This window comes from Achroia grisella, unplaced genomic scaffold (assembly GCF_030625045.1).
Source record: "Achroia grisella isolate CSIRO2021 unplaced genomic scaffold, CSIRO_AGI_Agris_v1 utg779, whole genome shotgun sequence".
NCBI classification, from domain to species: domain Eukaryota; kingdom Metazoa; phylum Arthropoda; class Insecta; order Lepidoptera; family Pyralidae; genus Achroia; species Achroia grisella.
The window spans coordinates 3,111,655-3,135,811 of NW_026713019.1; the positions used below are offsets into that span (position 1 = coordinate 3,111,655).

The 24,157-nt window shown below is 30.0% G+C and overlaps 1 protein-coding gene across 4 annotated transcripts; it reads right to left on the reverse strand.

Moving 5' to 3' along the window:
• Window positions 1-88: 88 nt before the first annotated feature.
• On the reverse strand, window positions 89-18,188 carry LOC131850838 (diacylglycerol lipase-beta-like). Of its 4 annotated transcripts, none has more exons than XM_059201206.1 (15): window positions 18,100-18,188; window positions 16,285-16,551; window positions 14,857-14,952; window positions 14,032-14,247; window positions 13,200-13,312; window positions 12,757-12,978; window positions 11,369-11,675; window positions 5,673-5,796; window positions 5,057-5,180; window positions 4,298-4,423; window positions 3,560-3,652; window positions 3,152-3,306; window positions 2,914-3,048; window positions 1,901-1,962; window positions 89-1,519 (listed from the first exon to the last, which is right to left on the reverse strand). In XM_059201206.1, exons 3-15 carry the CDS (start codon window positions 14,949-14,951, stop codon window positions 1,327-1,329), a joined length of 1,965 nt encoding a protein of 654 aa, XP_059057189.1. In that variant the 5' UTR covers window position 14,952; window positions 16,285-16,551; window positions 18,100-18,188; the 3' UTR covers window positions 89-1,326. The 4 variants fall into 4 exon arrangements, with proteins under 4 accessions (XP_059057189.1, XP_059057191.1, XP_059057190.1 ...); XM_059201208.1 differs by having other exon boundaries at window positions 18,145-18,160; XM_059201207.1 differs by lacking the exon at window positions 18,100-18,188 and adding an exon at window positions 17,884-18,070.
• Window positions 18,189-24,157: the final 5,969 nt, after the last annotated feature.

Consider the following 24,157-nt stretch of genomic DNA (forward strand, 5'->3'; position numbering starts at 1 on the left):
ATGTAATGTATATTTTTATAACTTATTAAATGAAATATCAGTTGTTTAATAAATTGTTTTTATTTCAATAATAATATTATAAGTCATGCAAATATCACATATTGTATTAAACGCTCGAGAGGAAATACGAAGAGTTATAAATAGAAAATTGGCTACCATGATTGCATCTTTAAATTAGGAATTCTAAATAAATTGAAAGAAATTATATTAAGTACAAACTATACTAACGGATTTTATACGCCTAGAATTTATACAAAAATAGTTAATACGTTTCCATTGAGTATAAATTATGATGATTAATATATTGAATATGGCGTAATGCAACATTGCAATGCGTATAAAGTCCATCTAAATTTCATATTTATAACTTGTATAAATGTGAAGGATATTAATAAAAATAATTATAAATTACTAGGAAATGAAGACTGTAAAGTACATAATTTTTGAAATTGAATTGAATCGTTTGTAACTCTCGCTGTACATTAATTTTATATCAACGACTTGTGCTCTCAAAATAAATATAAAGATATAAATAGAAGTTTCTTATTTGTTTAAAAAAAAAAGTTACATAATAAATTAGCAAATGATTGATTATTCAATCATAACATTTCCATAAAACTTTTACACATATTATATTAGTTAAATAAACAGATCTAAGAAAAAGCATATACGCACGAAATGAAAAAGTGATAGCTTAAATAGGTAGTTAATTATCATTAAAGCAATATTATTTTATAGCTACTCTTAATTATGGCACAATATTGTAGCGGAAATAGATGCCAAATAAAAGCAACGAGTTCCTGCAGAAGTATCGCATTAAATCTTAAAACTAAATATGTTCTTATTTCTATCCGACTCTTTAATAATAAAAATAATCATCGCCGATTCAGATGTATAATACTTGTTATCTGTTTCATTATCGCAACTACCACCAAAATTAATATAATACGTTAATTACTAAATATATTTTGACTTAGATCGAATAAAATTATTGACATAATTAGGCACTCACTAACAATTATATTATCAACGATTTGATGTAGAATAATATAATACTGTTATATTAATTAATTAGATATACCGTTTCTAAATTAAAAATAATTATTGTAATGTATTTTGAAAATATATTGTTCTTTCAAAATACAGTACAATAATTATTTTTAATTTAGAAACGGAGAAATTTACGTATTCATAAAAAAATATATCATAATTTTGTTTATTATCAGATCTTGGGGATTTATAATTAAAAGATCTCATATGAGTACTGAACTTTTAGTGTATATAGTCCCAACACGATTTAAGGCCACACCGACATTTGAATTGTGTTTATTGTCTATTTAAGGCAACTCGTATAGTTCTGGCTCTGCTTGTTCGGATCTCATAAACTACTGTTTTAACAGCGTCGTAAACATTTTCGGGTAAGTGATCAAGCAACATCCGTGGCATCACTTGAATTTCATTGAAGTCCTCAGCCGCCGCCCATCGCATGCTGTATTTTGGTTCTTGCTTACCCGATTTTCTGTACAGAAATTGTGTTTTGGTAAACAAAAGCAAATATTAAGATCTGTCACTTGAGAGGTTCGAGTGGTCTTTTTTGTATTAATGAATATATTAGGCTGGTAATATAGGTACAGTCGGTAAGTCGTAAGGTTGCCCGAATGTGAATAACTTTCTTCAATTACGTAACGTTCCAATTGAGGCATTTTGTAGCTATGTGATCAGGCTAATGTCTGACTATACAGAAGCCTTGATTAAACACACTAATGCATGTTAGCTATGATTTCCTCCTTATATTCAAACGGGGATCGAAATTACGATAGCCTTCACCCTGAACCTTTCACGGCTGAATCATATAACAGCTATGTGATTATAGCGTGATAGCTGTTCAAAATAAGCTTACCTGTCAGATTGATGTCGTATGATATGAAAGACTCGACCACCGATATATAAACGCTCGGTTTCCTGAAAAAATATTATTGTCAATAAATATTTATTATTATTTATTGTCAAATAAAATATTATATTACAATATATAACATATTTCATATAGTGGCTTAGTTATAGTCTTAACTACATTTTATAAATAAGTATTACCTATTTATCGCGTAGTACTAATAAATCCAAGAACCAGACAATAACTGAATATGATTCATCTAGTGGTCAATGGTTCATACCTGCGTATCTAAGTATACTAATATAAAACAGAGAAAAGTTTAAGATTATTTTGTATGTTTGTAATGGAAAAACTAACAAAATACTTGACCTATTATTTGTTCATCTATAGATTATTAGACCTATCCATGTAGGTATATAGGCAGCGACAAGGGATACAGCTAATAAAGATTAATTTTAAAGAACTATTGTCTATTATATATCATTGTGGTTATGAGGGAACAGATTAACATATATATATAGTTCGGCGTAGTTGAGTAAAAAAATCCCATTTTTTGCTAATTTCTTATTCATACTAATCTTTCATAGAGTCTATTTTGTGTATAAACAACAAATTTCAATTTTGTAAAATAAAAGTAAAATAAAAATCCTTGTCATGGCGATAATAAGGTAAAACCTATGAAATAGGTTTACCTTATTGTCACACACAAATACACTGCTTGGTAACAATACCTACTAAACATCGGGCCGTTACATTTTTATTATTTTTATTATTAAAATCTGATACACTTTAAAATTTTAAGTGAAGTTTTATTCTCAGTCATTTTCCAGTGAGGAAAACATCTATAATTAACCATAAATGACTGAGAGATGGCATTAGGCCCTCCATTTGGCACTAGCGAAATGTGGACAAGTAAGTGTTGCGTTCACTACTACCTCAAACAGTTGACAAGGCAACTGAATACACCACCTAAGTTAATATTTGTGACGATATATTATTATTATTATTAGACTGCTCACCGGATAGGCTCTTGGTAAGTTGGGACTACTCAACAGGTAAGCTTCCAAATTGTCTGGATTTTTCCATGTAGCGTCGAGGTCGCTCTCAGGTATTGAAGTGAAAGCATATTTGATGCTTTTTAATATTATCCTATACTGTAATAAACAAATCAATGTAATATTTTTATCTAATAACTATTTAAGTGGTAGGTACATTTAAAATTGTAGATGGTTTCTATAGAAATATTTTGCAATTTACCTTTGGTAACCTAGTTGCGTGTAATGACTGAATTAGTTTATCCCTACAGTCTTGTACGCTGAGCACACCCAGCCTCATGACGAGGTCATCTCCAAGTCCCACAGTCATAACAAAGCTCTCTGTATATTTAGCTGCTTCACGACTTAATAATCCCGCTGGAATATAAAATTGCATAAAAAATATTGTCTAATAATTTTACAAATAATATAAATGTTTCTGTCTGTCTATTCGTAACGTCTTCACAACTAAACTCGACACGTTAACACGAGGAAAGAACACAGGCTTTTATCTAAAAAAAGTATATACAGAACGATTATTTTAATTCTTTCTGTCTAATTAGGTTCATAATTTATAAGAAAGTCATAATAAGTACACAATAAAATAGTTTGGCACTTCATTCCAGCTTACCTGGACCTGAGAAGGAGAATACCTTGACATTGGGATATTTAGGTTTTAATAATATTCCCAGTAGTACAGCTACTGCAGCGCCAAGACTATGTCCTAAAAAATAACATTAATTTTACTATTAATACTAATTCTATAAACAATACTTAAATAATTCTTAACAAAGAAGAATAATAATTGATTCGAAATAACGTAGATGGTTTAATACGTACATAGTTGTCCAATAGAATTCAATACTTCTTCTATCGATACATAAAAGGATTTAGGGTGGTCATATCATGTAACCAAGTAAATTTAAGCCTTAAGTTTACGTCAATTAAGATCATACTTAAACGTTTTAATAAATCCACTACTTCTAATGGAACATTGGCAATAATTTAATTGCACAATACGATTTATTTAAAAAAATATTTGCTTGAATAATAAATCGTGAGTTGCATCGTGTGAGAGAAAATAAGAAATCGTGGGTGTTTTTCTCATCTAATTCAGATGCTAAGCAGCTTGTTTTGTAAGCTGTATTTCAGTTGTAAGGGTCTGTCATGGTACTGAAATTACAGGATACAGGGTGTGTCCCCATGGCACCTATAGCAACAGCAAGTCATGAGAGGTGCATATATGTGCATGCAACGGTTACCAGTTTACATCAGGTGGAATATTTGCCATATCAGTGAAAAAAGAAAAATGGAAAATTTCTTCAAAACTCGACTATCTTTTAATATACCTCTAGGTACATATGTTTACCTGTGACTACAAGATTGTAATCTGGATATGTTTCGAAAGCTTTTTCTAGCACAGGCTCCACGCTCTGCATAGTTTTACTAGCGCCTAACGCCATACCTTTATGAGCTCTACTTCCTTCTGGCAGTCCTTTTGAAACAAGTATACATTAAGGTTACACGCAGAAAGTATTAAATGAGAAAGTAATTATAGACTTTGCAATATGTAGCATTTTTTATTCAAGTGGCCATCCATAAAGTATTTAAAATGATTTCATAATATTTGGTTCTCTCTGGTCCGTGTTAAAACTTGTCAACTTGAAAGTCCAATATAGCAGCCCAATAAAACACTTTTACCTATATAAAACTATAGGTATTTGATGTTTCAGGATGTATTATTTAAGGACAATGATCTTAAACTTCAACTCGAAATACTTAAATACCTACTAATTTTGAAAATACCAACCAAAAAACAATCAAAACCAATAACTAACTACCAGTCAATTTGGTGAATGCTAGTATCGTTATCGCTATCATAAGATGATGGCTATGATTCATGTATTTATTGCAAAGTCGTTATGTTTATTATTAAGTCCATCTTATTTGAGCTCGCAAAAATAATAGTAATAATAATTTTGAATAAGAGGAGTGCGCTAGAGCTAAGTATTTAATGCTAAAATATTCAGTAAATAATAACTAAAATAGTAAGTAACAGGTATATTTTAAGGTACACTTGTGTGTAGCAGTTGTCTGCTACTTATAAATATAATATGATTTGTCTTACCCTCAACTTTAAATTCCTCGCTGCCGCCTGCCAAGTCTGTGAACATATCAGGGAACGAAATTGTTCCACGTATTGTTACTACAATACTCTTCTGTTCATGGACGGCTACTACGTAATACGCTACCTGCGAATAATTTTAAATTAATAAATGACAAAATAAAATATTTCAAGTACTGATTAAAATTATAGTTCTACAAGTCCCAACGTGGGTACATAATTTTTTTTTCTCAGGAGTAGCAATAATCCAGGCCAATTCACTTAGCGCTATCTACTTCTCGTTTTATCGTGCGAGGAATCAAACCTGCGACCTTGGGAAGTAAAGTGTGCTAAACCACTAGACCACCAAAGCCATCAAAATAACGATCAATCTTTAAAAAAAATTACAGAAACAAAACTAACTCTATTTATGTGTAGATAGTTTATAGTATATTTCTGTATAAATAGGATAGTATAATATAGTTTAATGAAACTGGAATGGCCGCTTACTTAGGTATATGAAGGGTGATACTGAGGCACGTCATTATATAATCCAGTAATAGGTTCATTCATGCCTTTCCGAAGAGCTATGATATACCTTCGTGTTCTTTCTATATTGAAACAAATAATGCAAACCAACCTCAAAGACTTTGTTAGTGAACGAAAGATAAATGATATCCGAGTCGTCCACTTTAGATATAGTTTTAAGGCCAGCATAATTACACATGCAGCAGTTGTCACCTTCCACTTCGACTTCGGTAGGTCTGCAGGATAATATTGTAAATTAATTTATTAAAATAAAGTAGTTTAGTTTGGTAGTTTGGCGTCAGGGTCAGATTTTTTTTTGAAAGAAGGACTTGATTGTTGGAAATGATGATTGTTAGTAATATAGACTGTAGAATGATGACCCCATTGCTAGCGACTGTCAGGTTGACCTCCACGCGGATGCCTCTTGAAATCGTTATGGTAAATTCTTGGTGAAATTGTCACGTTGGGGTAACTGCTCTGACCTCATGTTCATCCCATCATCATCCACTGGTGGCCAGTCAGCGTAAAACTGTTAGCGCAGATGGGTGCACCATTCCATTATTGTAGGTACATTACAAAAAGTACGTTGAACAAAATCTTTATTTCGATATCCTTCAATATATGTTTGACTATATATAGTTGATAAATTGCAGCCTTGAGCGTCAATAATAAAAATTCTTGCTACTTTATGTTAGTAATGGGGAAATCGTCATATACCTATTATTTTAAATAGTACACAAAAAACTACAATAAAGTTCTTTCCTTTCAAATTATATTTATTGACTAGATAAAGTATGGTATAAAAATTAAACTAGTAGGTGTCTAATAAATAACTCAACTATTATTTATTATGCTTTATAACGATATATTTAAATTAATTTTCTTTATAATAAAATTGGTAACTGCTCGGATGTCATTATTGTACAGTATTCTTTTTTTTAAGTATAAGACGGTTTGTATTACTGGATACAATCCATATCTACGCTCTCGCTTATCTATGTACATATATGGAAGTCTAGTGGTCAACATATAAATATATTTACTTTTCCCTCAGATAATCTCTACAAACTACATACAAACCCAGTCGCTGAATTACAACTGTTTGCACAAAGTTCAAGGCTATCCATTTATATGCGCTTATAGTAAGTATCTATAGATAAGATATAAGTAATATTATATGGCATTATAATGTTATAGAATTACGAAGGCTTAACTTCTCATTGAACACTGGAGCGGTGCAAAAATAAAGAGCAGTCCAAAGAAACATATGGTCGACCAAACTGTAGGACAGGAATCGTAATTAAGGTTATAATAAGATGGCTTTTGTCGTAATGCTTATCATAAAATATAGGGCGGATCTAAATTATTCGAGTCCTATTCTACAATATAGCTATTATATATCTATCTTATAGAAGTTGGTAGGTTGGTAGGTACTTCTACAACTTGGTGGGTTGTACTTGTTTTATCGTAGCAATATTTATTTGCCGCTAACAGGATAATGATAATTTTATATTTTTCATGTAATGCATTATATACTTTATGAAATAGGTATATTAGAAATATCAATATACACTACTTTAAATTTGACGCGGTCATTATTTATAGGTATAATTATTAGTAAAAATCACGGGATCTAACCACGTTTTATATTTATTTATCGAGTTCCTGATATTTCGGCAGTGTTTCAACCGCCATGATCACGGGTAAACTGTTTACTAATTAATGGTACGTATCAATATATATGTATATTATAATATGTAGTATTAACCATGCCCTAACTGTCAATTGTCGCTGACCCGCGCAAATGTTAGTAGTAGCAGTGGCACTCAATGAGGAAGTAGCCATTATTATTGCTAAAAGTTGCATATAGATGGCGTGATTGGTATCGATGGAATTCTTCATAGTTTTGCAAACGTTTTAAAAAACAAAACTGTGTTTTCAAAATAGTTTAATCCATTTTTAAAAAAATATATATACATGTTAAAATGAAATAATGCGTTTAGAAAAGTAATTTTCATATATTTACTCATTTTGTTATTTTCCAGTACTTAATTACACTTTAATCAGTGCTAATACGGGGCTCAATGTTTTCAAAATGCTTTCATAGATGGCATTGTTGTCATTTGTATCGGCCTAATTAAATGTCTTTTTTATATTTTCCAATAATAAGCACTTAATATATTATTATTGTAAATTAAACATATAAAAAAAGTTTAAGTAAATTAAAAATAGCCGAAAAAGCAAATAATACTATTTCCAATAATACTTATGTATGAAGTGTTGTCATATTAAAAATAAATACATGTATTATCGATTTTTTTTAATAATCGATAACAGGATTTTGTTACAGCGCATTATTCGATGATGCTTTTAATGAGTCGTTGTGAACAGTAAATTTTCATTATTTTGTATTAAGTATAGCAGTATTCCGTTTCAAAGAACGGAATATAGTAGTACATTATTAGTGTCGTTGGTTATTTACATTTGTACTGAAAAATCGATTACATAATAATTTAAAATATCGAGTACGAATCGTAGCTGTCTTCGAATACTGGCAACTGGTAAGATTAAAATAGTTTTAAAAAAAATATAGAAATCGACCCTAACTCGAATACCATAAAGTTTATTTTCCTTTCTCATTAATATCATAGCAGTTTGTTTTTAACTTGCGTATGACTCTGTGGTATGATGTTTAACGTGTATTGTTATTGTACGGTGCATACATTTCAAAAATTATATTTTAATGTAGGTACAAACATTTCTTTCATACATTTCATACATGTCAAAAATTATCTTTTAATGTAGGTACATACATTTCATACATGTCAAAAATATCTTTTAATGTAGGTACATACATTTATTTCATACATTTCATACATTTCAAAAATGAACTTTTTATGTAGGTACATACATTGTTTTCATACATCTCATACATTTCAAAAATTATATTTTAATGTACATACATTTCTTTCATACATTTCATACATTTCAAAAATGAACTTTTTATGTAGGTACATACATTTCTTTCATACATCTCATACATTTCAAAAATTATATTTTAATGTAGGTACATACATTACTTTCATACATTTCAAAAATTATATTTTAATGTAGGTACATACATTTCTTTCATACATTTCATACATGTCAAAAATTATCTTTTAATGTAGGTACATACATTTCTTTCATACATTTCATACATGTCAAAAATTATCTTTTAATGTAGGTACATACATTTCTTTCATACATTTCATACATTTCAAAAATGAACTTTTTATGTAGGTACATACATTGTTTTCATACATCTCATACATTTCAAAAATTATATTTTAATGTAGGTACATACATTTCTTTCATACATTTCATACATTTCAAAAATGAACTTTTTATGTAGGTACATACATTTCTTTCATACATTTCATACATGTCAAAAATTATCTTTTAATGTAGGTCCTTACATTTCATACATTTCAAAAATTTCATACAATACATTTCTTTCATACATTTCAAAAATTATCTTTTAATGTAGGTGCATACATTTCACACATTTCAAAAATTTCATACAATACGTTTCTTTCATACATTTCAAAAAGTATTTTTTAATGTAGGTACATAACACCCCATGTCAGACCCCTTATATTTGGAAGAAACTTAAAAATATTAGATGAATATATTTTTAATACGAATATTGTTTTATTTTTGTTCATCAACTTTATCCCTCACTAACAATACTAGTAGTAGTACATAACCTGGTTTATACCGCTAAAGATATTGAAAGATATACGAGTAATTCAGAATGTTATCAAGTTCAAAATAAGCACACATTACTTGCTTAGATAACAGAGTAATATTACTAGTAATAAAAACATTTGTAATACCCATATGTATACTACGTATGTATAGTAAGTACTTACGCTGCGGCGCCGTGAGACTCGTCTAAGTACTTCATCTACTCATCTACGCGCGGTAACCGCGCCGACCGACCAATAGGATAGCGCCTCTCGTGTTTCCAGAAAGTTCGCGACTAACGGACGATATAGTAGTAAGGCAATGAGTGTCCCAGTGATATCATTATAATATTTTCTCGTTAAATTTTATTGTAATATACACAATTTCGCACTAAATAACGTGTTACCCCGTTACACATTTCTAATAATGAAAAACCTAGACCGACCCTGTTCACTTAATCTTACAAGATCTGACTTTAAAAATTACGATATCCTCATATAGCCTTTCATTTCGCCTTTCAATACTTTTTCGCATTAAAAAGTAGCCTTTCTCAGGGTCTACATTATCTGTCTACCAAATTTCAATTAAATCAGTTCAGTAGTTTTGGCGTGAAAGCGAGACAAACAGACAGACTGAGTTACTTTAGCATTTATAATATTTGTAAGAATATCGCTATTAAAAATAGGGGTTGGTGAAAGACGGGTGAAAATTTAGGCGTGTATGTATTTTCAATGTAACATTATAAATAAATAAAAAATTGTCCATAATACAAAAAAATATTTTTTCGGGGTAGGCCACCCCTATGACTTAGGGGTATAAAAAATAGATAACAACCCTACCTCAGACCAGGTCTGAAGTATACATATCAAATTTCATCAAAATGTGGGAGAAATATGGCAACTAACACTGTGATACAAAATTTATATATAAGATATAGCGGAATTCTCATTAGGTAAAAGAGGGGTACATCGTAGAATACATGAGGTATATACCAGTAAATTAATTGTAGCTAAAATCAGTCTCATACATATAACGATTGAAATAAAAAATCGTATAGCCCGATTTTGATACGTACGAGTATAAACGTATGAAAATCAGGCTATACGTATAGCGCAGACGCGTTACAACAAATCAAAAAAAATAGGCATGGAATGTAAAATAAACCATAACACAATAGGTATATACATTGGCACATAAGCCATATCTGCAGAGTGTCGGCTAACGATATTATACCTACACATTTACATTGAATCTTGAATCGTCCCTAATGAGGTACACGATACAGTTACCTACATATCTATTATATACATCTGTTTGCAAAACAGATGTCATGTAGACTGAATTCACTGCCATCTATTTTCATGCTTTGTTACTAAGCACCCACTAGTAATCCGAACTGCTTCAGATCTAGCGACATCTAGCGGCTACGGTGGCGAAATAAAATAGCCCGAAGAATAGCCCGAGTTAGGAAGGAACCATTTTCTTGTATGGGATGGGGTATCTGTATGTAATATTATGTTATCTGTGGTAGTAGGGATATTTACAAGTTTGATCACGGATGTACTTTAGGAAATGCTAGGCACTTATCTATGACAATTTATTACATTTTAAGTGACATATAAACAAATTTATAGCGTTGCGTAGTAAGTTAACCTATTTACTTTTTATTCGTCTGATACTGATAAGAATACATAATAATGTTAATCATATTACTTTTTTTATGAAATTTATATTTATTTTCCCTTATATATCTACCTAATTTTTTGACATGTCTCATTTATATTAGTGCACTGGTAACAATCTTTCTCTACACCAGTCAATTACTTGCAAATTCCGTCTCAATTATGACAATGACTTTGATTAATCACAGTTTTTTTTGTAATTGGAATGGCACACAAGCTGACGACTCACCTGATGGTAAGGGGTAACATGAGCACTACGGACATCATGTAAACAGGTGACATCCGCGATACCTACCTTTCATTCGTTGCGATCTTATATAGTGTAATTTTAAAATTACACTGTAATACTTGATCTACTGAAAACACTACAATATTTATGGGTAGTATAGGAACTCACTTGTGACAGCAACACCGTAGATAAGGCGCCAACAGACAACATGACGTACAAAGGTTATTGTACATCACATACAGCCAGCCGTAAGCTGCCACCGATAATCTAAGATAACGATAGGCGTCCTCTAAATTCATCCAAGCCGGTGTATCAGTGAACATTTTATTTACGTCTGTAGTGTAATGAGACCTTTCATTGTCTGTTTCATCGCTCAGCTTGCTAAGACGTTTTTGGCGTATCCTTAAGAGTACGCAACCAGCATATATGTCGGATAGAACAAAATCTGTTGATCTATACAAAGTAGCGAGTAGTCCTGAAATGGTTTTAATTTATAATATTGGATACAGTGGACAGTTACAAAATAAGGACAGATTGTATTACATTATTAAATTTTACATAATATACTCTTAGAGAAGCACCCAAATGAGTAAAATAACATATACATATTCGGTAATACACAAAAGAATAGATTTCGACATTTATAGAATTAGCAACTAAATTAGTATAGCCACGTAATTTTTTAACTATATACTGGAATATAAGTTACAATCTAATATGTTTATAAATACCGACGACCCGTCCCGACTTCCCACAGATGAATTACAAATCTTTGAATTTCTCGGCTAGTTCTATACTATGTATTATGTTATCTGTGCTATAATATACATGTTATATACTTATAAACCTTCCTCTGGAATCACTTTATCTATTATTGAAGACTGCATTAAAATCCTTTGCGTAATATAGATATATCTACATATGTATATATAGATAAGCGAACAGACAGCGCAGGTAACTTTATTTTATACTATGTATAGATAAAGATTAGTTTAAAAATAAACAAAATTTAAGAAAATAAGACCGTTTTAAAATATAGTTTATTTTCAGTGTTGTTGGGTGTCTGCTTAAGAATGGGCTATTGAAAACTGTATAGGTACTGTAATTGCTCGATAAGATAATGACAACTTCCACTCTCATTCATAAATTGTTACGATAGCGATTAATGAAATGTTCAGGAAACAATATATGACGTTTATGTAAGACCATACAGCAGATAAACCAGTTTCAGAGAGGGGAGGGAATAATGGAAACTAGTGGTAAAGTAGTCGTTCTTGGAATCTATAATTAATACTATGATTTCATGCTCATCCATTACTTGTGTCTCGTCTGAATAGGTACACAATTAACGTAGTCGAAAACATCCATTAAATACCGCTGCCTCAAGAGTGGTCTCGGGATGACTAGAAACGTGAATATGATTGTCACGACAAAAACTTATTGAAATGTTTGAATCAGTTATTTACTATCCATAATACAAGTTCAGGTCTAGGTTTAGGACTAGATAGGGCTGCGTGAATTACTATCTAGGTTAGGTACTATTATTTATCACTTACGTGCAGTTTCTTCAATCGCCTCCTTACTCTGTTCGTCTCTTTCTAACAACAATAAAGCCCATTTAAGTCTCCACACCCACGCCTCCACGAGTTTTTTATTGTACCAGGCTTTCATCGATTCATCTTGTAACTCTTCGTAATCTACAGATCCCAGTGGATCGTAGAAGCTGTATATAGTTATTAATAGTATTGCCATTCGTATCCACGTTATTATTATTAGGTCTAAAAAATAAAATTTAATTATATTTTTTATACATTTTCTTTACATATAAAACTCAAAGTCGTGACGAACGAAAACAATCTATTAGTATTTTTATGATTAAGGTTTCACTTATGGCTGGAAGAATTAGGATATTCTAACAGAATATGTTGTTAATTATTCACATTTAAACACCACAATAAAAGTAGTAAGTAGTAGAGGAAGTAACTACAATTATACTTACAAAATATAACTCTATTCGAAAATGTTCGTGTCATAGAACATTCGATGGCATCCGAGAATATCCATATAGATCCTAAAATGTTAAGTAACAGCTCTATAACAGTCATGAACAGGCTGAAATAAAAACAAGAAATATATAAAATATACAATCTTACAATAAAGTATGGTACTGTTTCAAAAAATATAAATTCAGGTCATTTACAATATATTTTAATAAATAAGAAAAGGCTGATAAATTGGTGTTTAATAATATTTAAAAAAGATGTAGGTGTAGTCGAGTTTCTTGTCAGTTTTTCTCAATTGAAGTAGCTAGCGGAGCCAGTAGGAATAGTGACAAAAACATATGACGTGTCTATGTGGCAAAAAATATGAGAATAAATATTTTTGACTCCGTATTTAAATATAATGTACAAAGTAATATGCACTCTATAAATACTGCAAATTCAGAGTCAAGAGGTTCAACGTGTTATCTATAATTTAAATCAAAGTATTTGATACATGAACAAGGATCGGTATGATTTCTGCTACAGTAACCACAGATAAGATAATACTATATTCTAACTGCAAAATAAAATACTTAATCGAAACCGTGACAGTTTACTTTAGACTCGCCTCTTGTCCCTAGATACATACAAATGTATGCATGTCGAGTGCCATTTCGGAATAAAATTTTAATTTTTCACAAGTTTATGTTTATAAACGACTCGTACGGCGAATAATAAATTAAAATAAATGCCTATTACTTGCATATAATGTTCTTTTCTGTCAAATAAATTAAAAAGTTCATCAGTTCTCTTTACAATATTAGTTCACATAAAAATGTAGGTACTTACTTGATATAAATTAATGGAGGAACCAACTTTCTGGGGGTAGTTATTGTGCCTCTTGCGGACTGATACGCTAGAATTGGCAACAGCAATAACAACACCACCTGAAGTACTAAGGTGCCACATAAGTATAAGCGCACCAACCATCCGTCGGGCCCGGTTGAATTACACAACCATGTGTTTTCATATTCATGCGCCACTACTAACGATATTAGCACCAACCTGTAGAATTAAATAACCAATAAACATAGGATAGAAAGGGATTGTTAGGAATGTTACTAATAATATTATTACTAGCAATATACTATGTTAGGTCGACCTCCACATGGTCCCGCCTGGAAACCATCGTGGTTCTGCTGAACTCGCCACGATTTGCTGACTGACTAACTTCATCATCCTCCACTGGTGCTCCGCCAGTTCAAACCGTTACCACAGCGGCTGCACCATTCTATTATCATACACAAAAAACAATACAAAGTGGGAGGCAGATTGTTAGTAATACTTGTGATATACCATTTTAAGTCGACTTCCACACGGTTCCTCCTGGAAATAATCGTTCTTAATTTCTTGTGAATTCGCCACAAAGGGCTGACCTGATTTCGTGCTCATCTCATCATCCTCCACTAGTGTCTTCCCCGCCAGCGTATACCGTTAGCGCAGGCGGGTGAAACATTCTATCACGCATTAAAAAACCGAAATGTGTATAATATAGCCATATAATATGATTATGGGAGCAAGTATAAAGTTGTTTGTAAGATTGATTGTCTAAAAGTCCAGAAATACTAGTCTTCTATTTAAAATCGGCAAATATGTTATTAAATTATTGCATACCATACTATTCTGAAAGGTATTTCTATAACGCAGGGAAATACGAGGTCATCCGCGGCAAACAACCATTTGCGGCCTAGTAAGCGAATTGCAGGCATTCTGAAAAAAAGGTAAATTAGAACAAATATTTTCTACCAAGAATTACGTAAAATTATTCGGTCACAACCGAACTATACGTATTTAATTTAAAGTTAATTTTACTTACGTAAGTTCCTTATCCATATATAATAAAATTAGTAAATGTCAAAAACTTTCTTTAATACTATCGTAATTTTTTAAAATAAGCCTTATAAGGTATATTTTAACCAATAGGGTAGGTGGACTTACTTATACTAAGTTAAAATATAAGTGCACAAGTGCACAACCTGTAGTAGAAGGAAGGTAAACAATGACTTAAGTAGTGCAATGCATAATAATATGGAGGTCGAAACATGAATAGTTTAGTTTCAGGGTCGTCCGAAATAATTTTCTTTACACATATCTACGTTAGATTTTCATGACACAAGTAATAAGTCATATTTACGGAGCTACTACATCATTTAAAAAATAAAGAGAACCATTATTTTAAAAGATTATTACTGCTTAATATAAACCTTAAGGGGTACCACTTACACAGTAATTTTTGTTCCAGATAATTTATAGTAGAGGTAGGTAGGTACTTTTTTTTATTTATGAGAAAACTAACAGCGTTACAATTTGCATTAAGTCATGTATGTGGCAATGATAAAGCTAATTAAAGGCGTCGCAAAAACAAAAACTACTTATCAAAGTGTACATAATTTATATGTATATACATAATAATAAAAGGTTGTGATTATATTACAATATAAAAAGATTCTAGGCATAACATTTTTTGCTATTTGTACAAAAATAATCTATCTACCTACATATCCGCTGTAAAATCTTTTATTTTAAGGTTCCAACTCCAACGTATAAAATAAAAATAGGTAAATTAAAGGGACTGAAACTTATATAGTATGATGATTATTATCGCACTTCATTTTTCTTTTGTTTATGTCAATGAGTCAACCTCGTCCAAAACGAATTGGTAGTTTTAGTTGAAGCCGAGTGTTTGACATGGCTATGTTACAAAATCTGTTCATTCTATCGAATAATTTAAAATACAAGCATTGTAATATGGATACCAACAAGGTACTTACAAGAATAAAATTTAAATTTACTGCACTTATATAAATAGGTAGGTTCCCCATTACTTTTTTTAGTACTTTATCTTTTATTGTATTTAATGCTCAGTATTTCAGCATGAAGTAAGATTAATTGCTTTTTAAAATCAAACAGATAGTCCATATTTGGTTGATGTTATTACTGTAACTATAAAGTAAGTGCGTCTCTTTATGAGTATATAATAATATTGTTTATATGCTCATAGACATACTAACGGTATATATGTTAGAAATATATATTTCTTACCTTGGAAATTTATTTTTTTCTATGAAAATTAAAAAAGTAAAGCTCAAGACCTCACGTTGTTCTCTGCGCCAGTGTGGTTTCCGTAAATTCTTCCGATACCTACATAAAGTTTATTTTTCTTTACTTTACTCTTTGCTTTTTGTATTTCCTTTTCCGTAACATTCGACGAATTGATATACCAATAGCTATCGATGAGAGAATGAAACACGTAGATATGTCTGTTTGTAATCGGCGTGTGTTGCCATCTCATTTATAGGCATAGCTAATCTGTACCAAGAAAATGCTTATATTTATCACAGATAAATTAATAAGTAGTAAATAATATTTTTGTTCCATTCACTTCAATAAAATCTAATATAATGAATCAATCAAATCCAATCAATTATTTTCATACTAAATATATAACAGGTTAAATAGCCATTATGATAGCGACTGTTTTGTAATTTGTGTGTGGCGATAAATTAAACTATAAAACGATACTTATAAAGGTATGTGTCAATTTATTTCAATATTCTACAACAATTCAGTGCAGAAATGCTGTCAGCTTTATATGAATCTTTGGGACAGGACTAAACGGGACAATTTTAGTTGATAATTGTCTTCTCCTTTGATTAAGGCAAAAAGTAAAATATTAGTAAACTTATGTGATATGTATCCTGCCTACGATAAAGAGATCTAGCTGTTTTGCATGTTTAGAATTTCCTAAGTTTAGGTTCGGAGATAAGGACTAATAAGATAATATTAGTATTTACCTTACACTTAACTTAATATTACTTATACATTCTATACTATATAGCGGGTCTAAACGATTCTTAATGAAATTTATTAGAAAAACTAAATTTTATCTCTGAAGTAGACGAGTTCGTGGGTAACAGCTAGTTTGAATATAAATTAATAATATCTGAATTAATTGTACACATCCAGTTGATGTTTTGTATTTAGTGCTAAAACGGGTCTGTATTTCTTCTTATAAAAAGAAAACAAAAATAATAAGTGAAGATTGCAATTTTGCAATATATATTCGTACTTCAATTTGACTAGTCATGTATTTGTTTACAATACATTATTGTACACAAATACTTGACTATAATAAGCTGACAGGCGCTATACGTATTCTATGATATGTACCTCTCTATCTATCCCTATATACCGTATGATCACATAACCTTACAAGTTTTTTTTATTATTTCGGGCAACTATTTATGAAATTGTGATAACTGTTTTTATTTGTATTTAATTTTTCAATATTAATTTGTCACAATTTGTTACAAAATTGATTGTAAATTTATATAAAATGAATACACATGTTTGTCTTATGAATAACTGGGCAAGAGAAATAGTAAATTAATACATATTACTAAAAGTATCAAAACATAAATAAATCGCCTACCAGCAAACTTAGTTTGAGCAATAAACGGTAGTAAATAACACTAATTTAATACAAATTGTCTATGCCGCACTCTTGTACACACAGCTGTTCTCACTCATGTAATCATAGCTACTGTCGTCTGTAGTTAGCATTCATTCGATCATACAGCTTTGTGTATGACAGCAAATGCAATGAAATGAATGCCATTTTCGGACACGTCTTATACTTACCTATGATTACAATTATAAATAAACATGCCAAATATTTCCCACCGGAAGATGGAGTGTAAAGAGTGGATGAATATTGTACACTGAACTAAACGAACTAATTAATAGATGTAACAATTAGTAAATAAGTGAATCGGGTCCTGATTCCTCAAATCATCAGGCCAACAGTAAGCTGAATGGAACAATGTACTATAACTAGTAAAGAAATGAAATACTAACGCAAAGCATTCGTTTTGTACAATATTCAGTATAGTAATAGGTCACCTCAAGGTCTCGGCAGCGCAGGCTAATTGCGCTGCTAACGAGTGTTGCCTACTAATTTTTTTTTTTCTAGAACTAGCCTTTTATTCTCATCTAATTTCTTGTATATTAAATTATAATCACTAGCTATCTGAAGGTTTAATTTTTTTTTATTTAAGAACACTAAAATAAAGCTCATACAAGCCTAAATATTTTTAAATAATGTGGACACAAGTAGTTACAAATAAACTACATACAATAATTTCCGGAATTTTGATATTTTTTCATGTGATTATATTATTTTTTTGGAATCAATCTGGTATGCGAATCCGTTTTATTAATCTCTGTATTTTTTGTTATCTAAACTTAGCCTGATAACTAAAACACTGTTAGCAACACTGTCACTGACATACTATTATTTTCCTTTGTGACGCTACTAAGCGTAGTCGAAGAACACCTAACTTCAGTACGATCACAGATAACATAATGGTACGATATATACTGCTTGGTTCCTGTGGTTCCACTCAAACAATTTTATATATTTTTTTAACCCTATTTTTTAGTAATTTTATAAAATGTCTAAGATGTAATATTTTAGATGAAGATTTTTTTATAAAAGTACTCGCTATACTGAAAAATTCTGCGCATTGTTTACTATAAACATATTTTTCTATTGAAATGTAATTTTTTTGGGATTTAGCATAATTAACCGCCTTCAAAAAAGGTGAAACCGAACCGAAATCAGCTACTGAATTTTTTTACATTTGTTATCATAGAAGACATCTGTCTGTTGTACTGGAATCCCTTGGAATTGCTTTATTTTCCTCCAAGAGAGAGTCAAAAAGAAATATATATTAACACTTTATTTTTATTTTGGCTAGATTTAAACGAACAATTTTTCAGTAAATAGAGGCATCTCACAATTATATTATATATTGTAATTGTTATTATTAGTATAATCTTATCAATATTATTTGGTAAAAGTTTTATCATAAATTATGACGTTTTTAAATGATAATACTACAACTCCTTATTAATTATAATAATAGAATTCAATTTGAGGTGTATTTTTTTTATTCGTATATTATGATATACACCTTTACGAGGTGTATTATTATTTATATACTATTTCAGTAGATAAATAATATTTATCACTATTATACTATTTTTATAGAAATACATTCATATTGTGAATCACAGATGTGAACGTAACCTACGTTGTTTTTACAGAGGATTTTTCAAGTTCTGGGTTGAAAACTTTCACCCCAGAAATTGCAATATAGTTAAATAAATGTTAAAATGTTTTAGCTGCCTTTCTGAGAGTAGGTTGAGGAACAGAAACCACACAAACTTTTTGATAATAGATCTTATGCACTATATCATAGAGTTTCCGATCGAGAGGAAACGATCGACGTAATTAGGATCTGGCTTAGTAGCATTTGAAGTATTTATCTCTTGTAGCATATCAGTGTACAATGGGTCAATTAATATAGTAAGAATAATATCTGTATTAAACATGTTAATCGGAGTTTTTTGTAAAACTGTCTATTTACCGAACCGGCTATTTGTCCCTATATTTCTTTATAGGTAATATTAGTTTACATTAGGCGATGTGATTAAGTGACTCAAAATATTTGGCATCGTTTTTAGGAGACAGGTAATTGAAATAAAGACATTCCATACTTAAAATATATTTTAATATAAATTAACACAAACCCAACACTAGACATTGGCTATATTCTAGCTAGTATTATATACTCATAAGTGAGAGAGATAATAAAGCCCTAATTTAGGGTACAAGTGAAAAGAACTTCAGTCCTTTAAATATTTGAATGTACATGTAATTCAAGTATCCTTATAGTTATTCATTAACTTTGATGAACTATTACATTTTTTTATCATGTTGATATAAATCAATAAATTAACATTGGAATCAATATAATGTATGTTTTAGGCAAGACCTTATTAATTGGTATATAGGTAACTATTGTTTACTGTCCACTCGTTAAAGTTATAGAATACGTGCTAAGTATATAAAATATTTGATTTTTGTAAAGGTAATACCTATACAACCTGAGCACTACTTAGTACCTACCTAATTTTAATTGAGTAACAACAAATTCAATTTGAAACATTATGTATTGCAACTTTTGGTACGTATCTTTAAATTTTTTGGGATTGTAAAACACTTTTTAAGTATCTATCTATTATGTATAAAGGCCAAAATTTCTATTTAGGTATGTATTAAGTTATGACATTTCATAGAATACCTATTAATAGTAGGCAGAAGTTATTGTGAGAATAAAATGACAATTGTATTAAAAATAAAGTGCCTAAGTGAAGAGCACAGTCAGATAGTAATAATAATGAAAAATACATTGTTTATGGAATTTGTCATCAACTATAATTTAGGCACATAGTATAACAACAAGTAATCAAATACACATTGTGTGCATTTTGAATATAATTTTAGACATTTAATAAAAATATGAATTAAGACATTCCATTTTTTATAATAAATGATTTTATGAAAAAATCAAAATTACAATGTCTGCTCTTTGTGTGAAACACCATAGTGACGTCCAATAACGTCATTTCAATTTTTATAACAACATCGAGATGATGATGACAAGTGCCTAAATTAAAATAATACAGATAGATATAATTTACCTAGGTACTCTACCTCTATAGGTATTCCCCGTGCTGTAAAATAGTGTAGATGGTTTAGCGTTTGTTACAATAAAATAATTGTACGTCATGTTAATACCCTACTACCTATGTAGGTATGTGAAGAATATGAACTAAACTCGATGTCACACATAAATGTATATGAGATTTATGAAGTCATGGTCGATTTAATAATCGTAACTAATTTTAACTTACACACTTTTTGTTCAAATCATAGAAATAAATGACGAATATTTTTGGATTTTTGTGACCCAACTGAATATTGTTATAACGTAGATGAAGTGGGCATAATGGCTATGTACAGGTTTACTTGTAAAGAGTATACCAAACCAAAGAGTCACAGAATGTTCATGAAACTAAAGAACTTTCATCAGTAACAACTCTGAAAACTGAACAAATATCATTTGAATGTTTGATAGGTAGGTACTAAATACATCACGTGGCCATGCAATTTGTATAAATGTTTTAAAACGTTTTAATTTTCGTCTCTACTTCTTGGAATATTTTTTTCATTTTCATGATACTACTGGCTTTTGGGTTTAGTATATCGTTTGCGTCTAAAACTATATAGGTGTATTTTTCCACATAAATACGCCAATAAAATAGTGGAGAATTAGAAAAAGCGTATTACTATATAAATCATGAACATAAGGATTGAAAAAAAATATTACTATAGTTTTTTATATTATAATAAAACTAACCGATATCGTTAAAAAACAATGCAATTAAATAATATTTTCACAAACGACGATGTCGTACGCGTTGCTTAATTTGCTGATCTTTCAATTATCAAAACTTATGCATATTTCCAGTATATATATGTAATTATGTATGTATGCACTTATTGTATTTTAATGTTGAAATGTATACATTCATAGGTGTAACGATGATAGTATATTTTGTTGATGTTTCTACTTTAGACTTTCGCCGCTATTAGTGCGTTCACTTTTTTCCAACCGACTACCAAAATAAACAGATTCTTATGTACAAGATTTATTATTTATGTGATATTTTCGCCAAAACTAAACATAGATTATGACATTTTTCATAATGAAAAGGGCTCAGTAAATTGTTGGTCCCATATAAAGTTGGGATAGTCGGTTTCATTATAATTCATGAAACACAATTATATTGCTAACTATTTAACGCATTTTAACCTTATGCCTGTTAATATAATATTAAATAATGGAATGTATATTATACTACGTAAATGCTATTTACATAATTAACAGAAATTATATAAAATGCTGCCTTCAGTATTCATGACAGGATCTAAATAAGTATGTATGTTAAAGTCACTTTTGACTTGCTCCCGAGGTTATATGCAGAGTATTATAATTGAATAATAAATCAATGGCGCCATTTTGAATTTTGTACTTTTTTTTTATATATAAAATCGAGGGTGGAGGAAAAGTTGCTTTACGGGTTGTATATCTACTTACTTATTATAATTGTTATCAATAACGGTTTAATAAATAGGTATTTACCCATTTGAATGTTAAAATAAACAGCATAACAGGTATAATTTGGCAAAGGAATTGTTTTGTTTAATTATTTTAATATTAGTTTTACATAGTAATGTCTTTTGATTCAATATTTTTGTTACCACTGGCATAAACGGACTTTTTATAATGTCATTATTCAATAAAATACATTACAAATGTAAAGTAAGTCGATGTAAAGTTACTGAGAAACAAAATTAATGTAGGTACTCATATTTCAAATTTCTAAATAATTTTGAGTGCAAAATATAGTCCGCCGCATTCGTCGGTACAGGCTATATAAGGTTATGGAGTTCGTTAGAATTTTCTAAGGAAGACTGAATACATACTGTTTATGATAGCCACATGGCATACCATGTGGCTATCATAAACAGTATGTATTTTATATGAAATACTAAACGAATTAAGAATTTAATTGTGTAACGCTATTGCTATCAATTCTCATTTGAAATAGATTAACAGTTTTGCGATTATCTATGAATCTTTTAATTGCGACTGGGATACGTACAACATAGCTTGTAACTGCAACTTTCAAATGGTTCATATAATAATCTAATGATTTTAATCTCTCATTATACGGAATTGTTAGCAACTAAATAATAACAACTTTTAATAATACCGACTGTAATGCCGTTTTTATCAATATCCTTAACTTTTCTTTAGACATATCATACTCATGTAGAAAAGCAAATTCTAGATTAAGCCGGAATAAGTTGTGGCTAAAAATTGACATGCACTCTACATGCAGTTGTGACATCTATCCATTCCTTATATAAGACAGAAATGCATAAATGGCTGTCTCATTATGTATGCTAGAAAGTGGTAACGTCATAAATTAATAAGTATGTACATATTATATACGCAACATTATACAGTTTCAATTTAATTGACTTAAATAACGTTGTACTAAACACGTACTAATTATTGTACTCAGTGTTAGCTTTAATACTTAAATTTATAAAGAGATATGTCTCTTTATAAATGTTGACAATGACAACGATTGACAATTACTTTATTTTTAATAACGAAGTGATTGCTTCTAATTTGAGCATATAATAAGAATTGTATTTTGTATTTCGAATTATTAAATTATAAACAAAGTCGGGGAAAGTAAATTATAAAAGTAAATTATAAAAAACTGCACTATTACAGAATATTGTGTTGCAAATAGATTTTTTATTTACAAATTGATATGACAAGGTAAAGAAAGTAAATGAATAACGAATATTTTAGGATTGATTGATATGCACTAAAGGACGAGATAAAACAGCCCACAGCTTATATGAGATTCGTGCCCACTCTAATATAAGTAATGACAGATACATTATTTACATATTAAAACACCCTTTTAACCTTTTAACTTTGTATACAGATTCATACTCCAACTATAAATTTAATTGTCAGTTCATCTATATTTAACAAAATATTCATACTAAACATCATCACAGTCTTCTTACATTAGAATTATTATTCCCTTAAAAATAATTTGAGACAGATTTGTCAATATAAAATTGCTAAAAAGATTTTTAACAAAATTCTGAAGTATAAAGTATGTACAAAAGTTTTGTAGAAACAGTTTTCGTATCATTTAGAGTCAGGTAACCAAAATAAGTATAAAGATAGGAACAAATTGTATGTCACGAGACTTTAATATTTGAACTGGGATTAATGTGGACCCACTTTTTGTACATTTACAAACATATAATATACAAACCGCAAGAGCTAAACGAACGCACTGTCTTATGGTTTACATATTAATGTAAGTAACGACACATTTACATAAGGATAGAAATAATTATTTTAATTATCACAAAATAAAACATTTGTCCAAAAGGTAAAAATAATAC

Coding starts and splice junctions, on each gene's coding strand:
- LOC131850838 (XM_059201206.1), bottom strand. CDS start 14,951: ATGCCTGCAATTCGCTTACTAGGCCGCAAATGGTTGTTTGCCGCGGAT. Junction 12,979..13,199: donor TTCGAATAGAGTTATATTTT/GTAAGTATAATT, acceptor TTTATTTTTTAG/ACCTAATAATAATAACGTGG. Junction 3,307..3,559: donor ATTCTCCTTCTCAGGTCCAG/GTAAGCTGGAAT, acceptor TTTATATTCCAG/CGGGATTATTAAGTCGTGAA.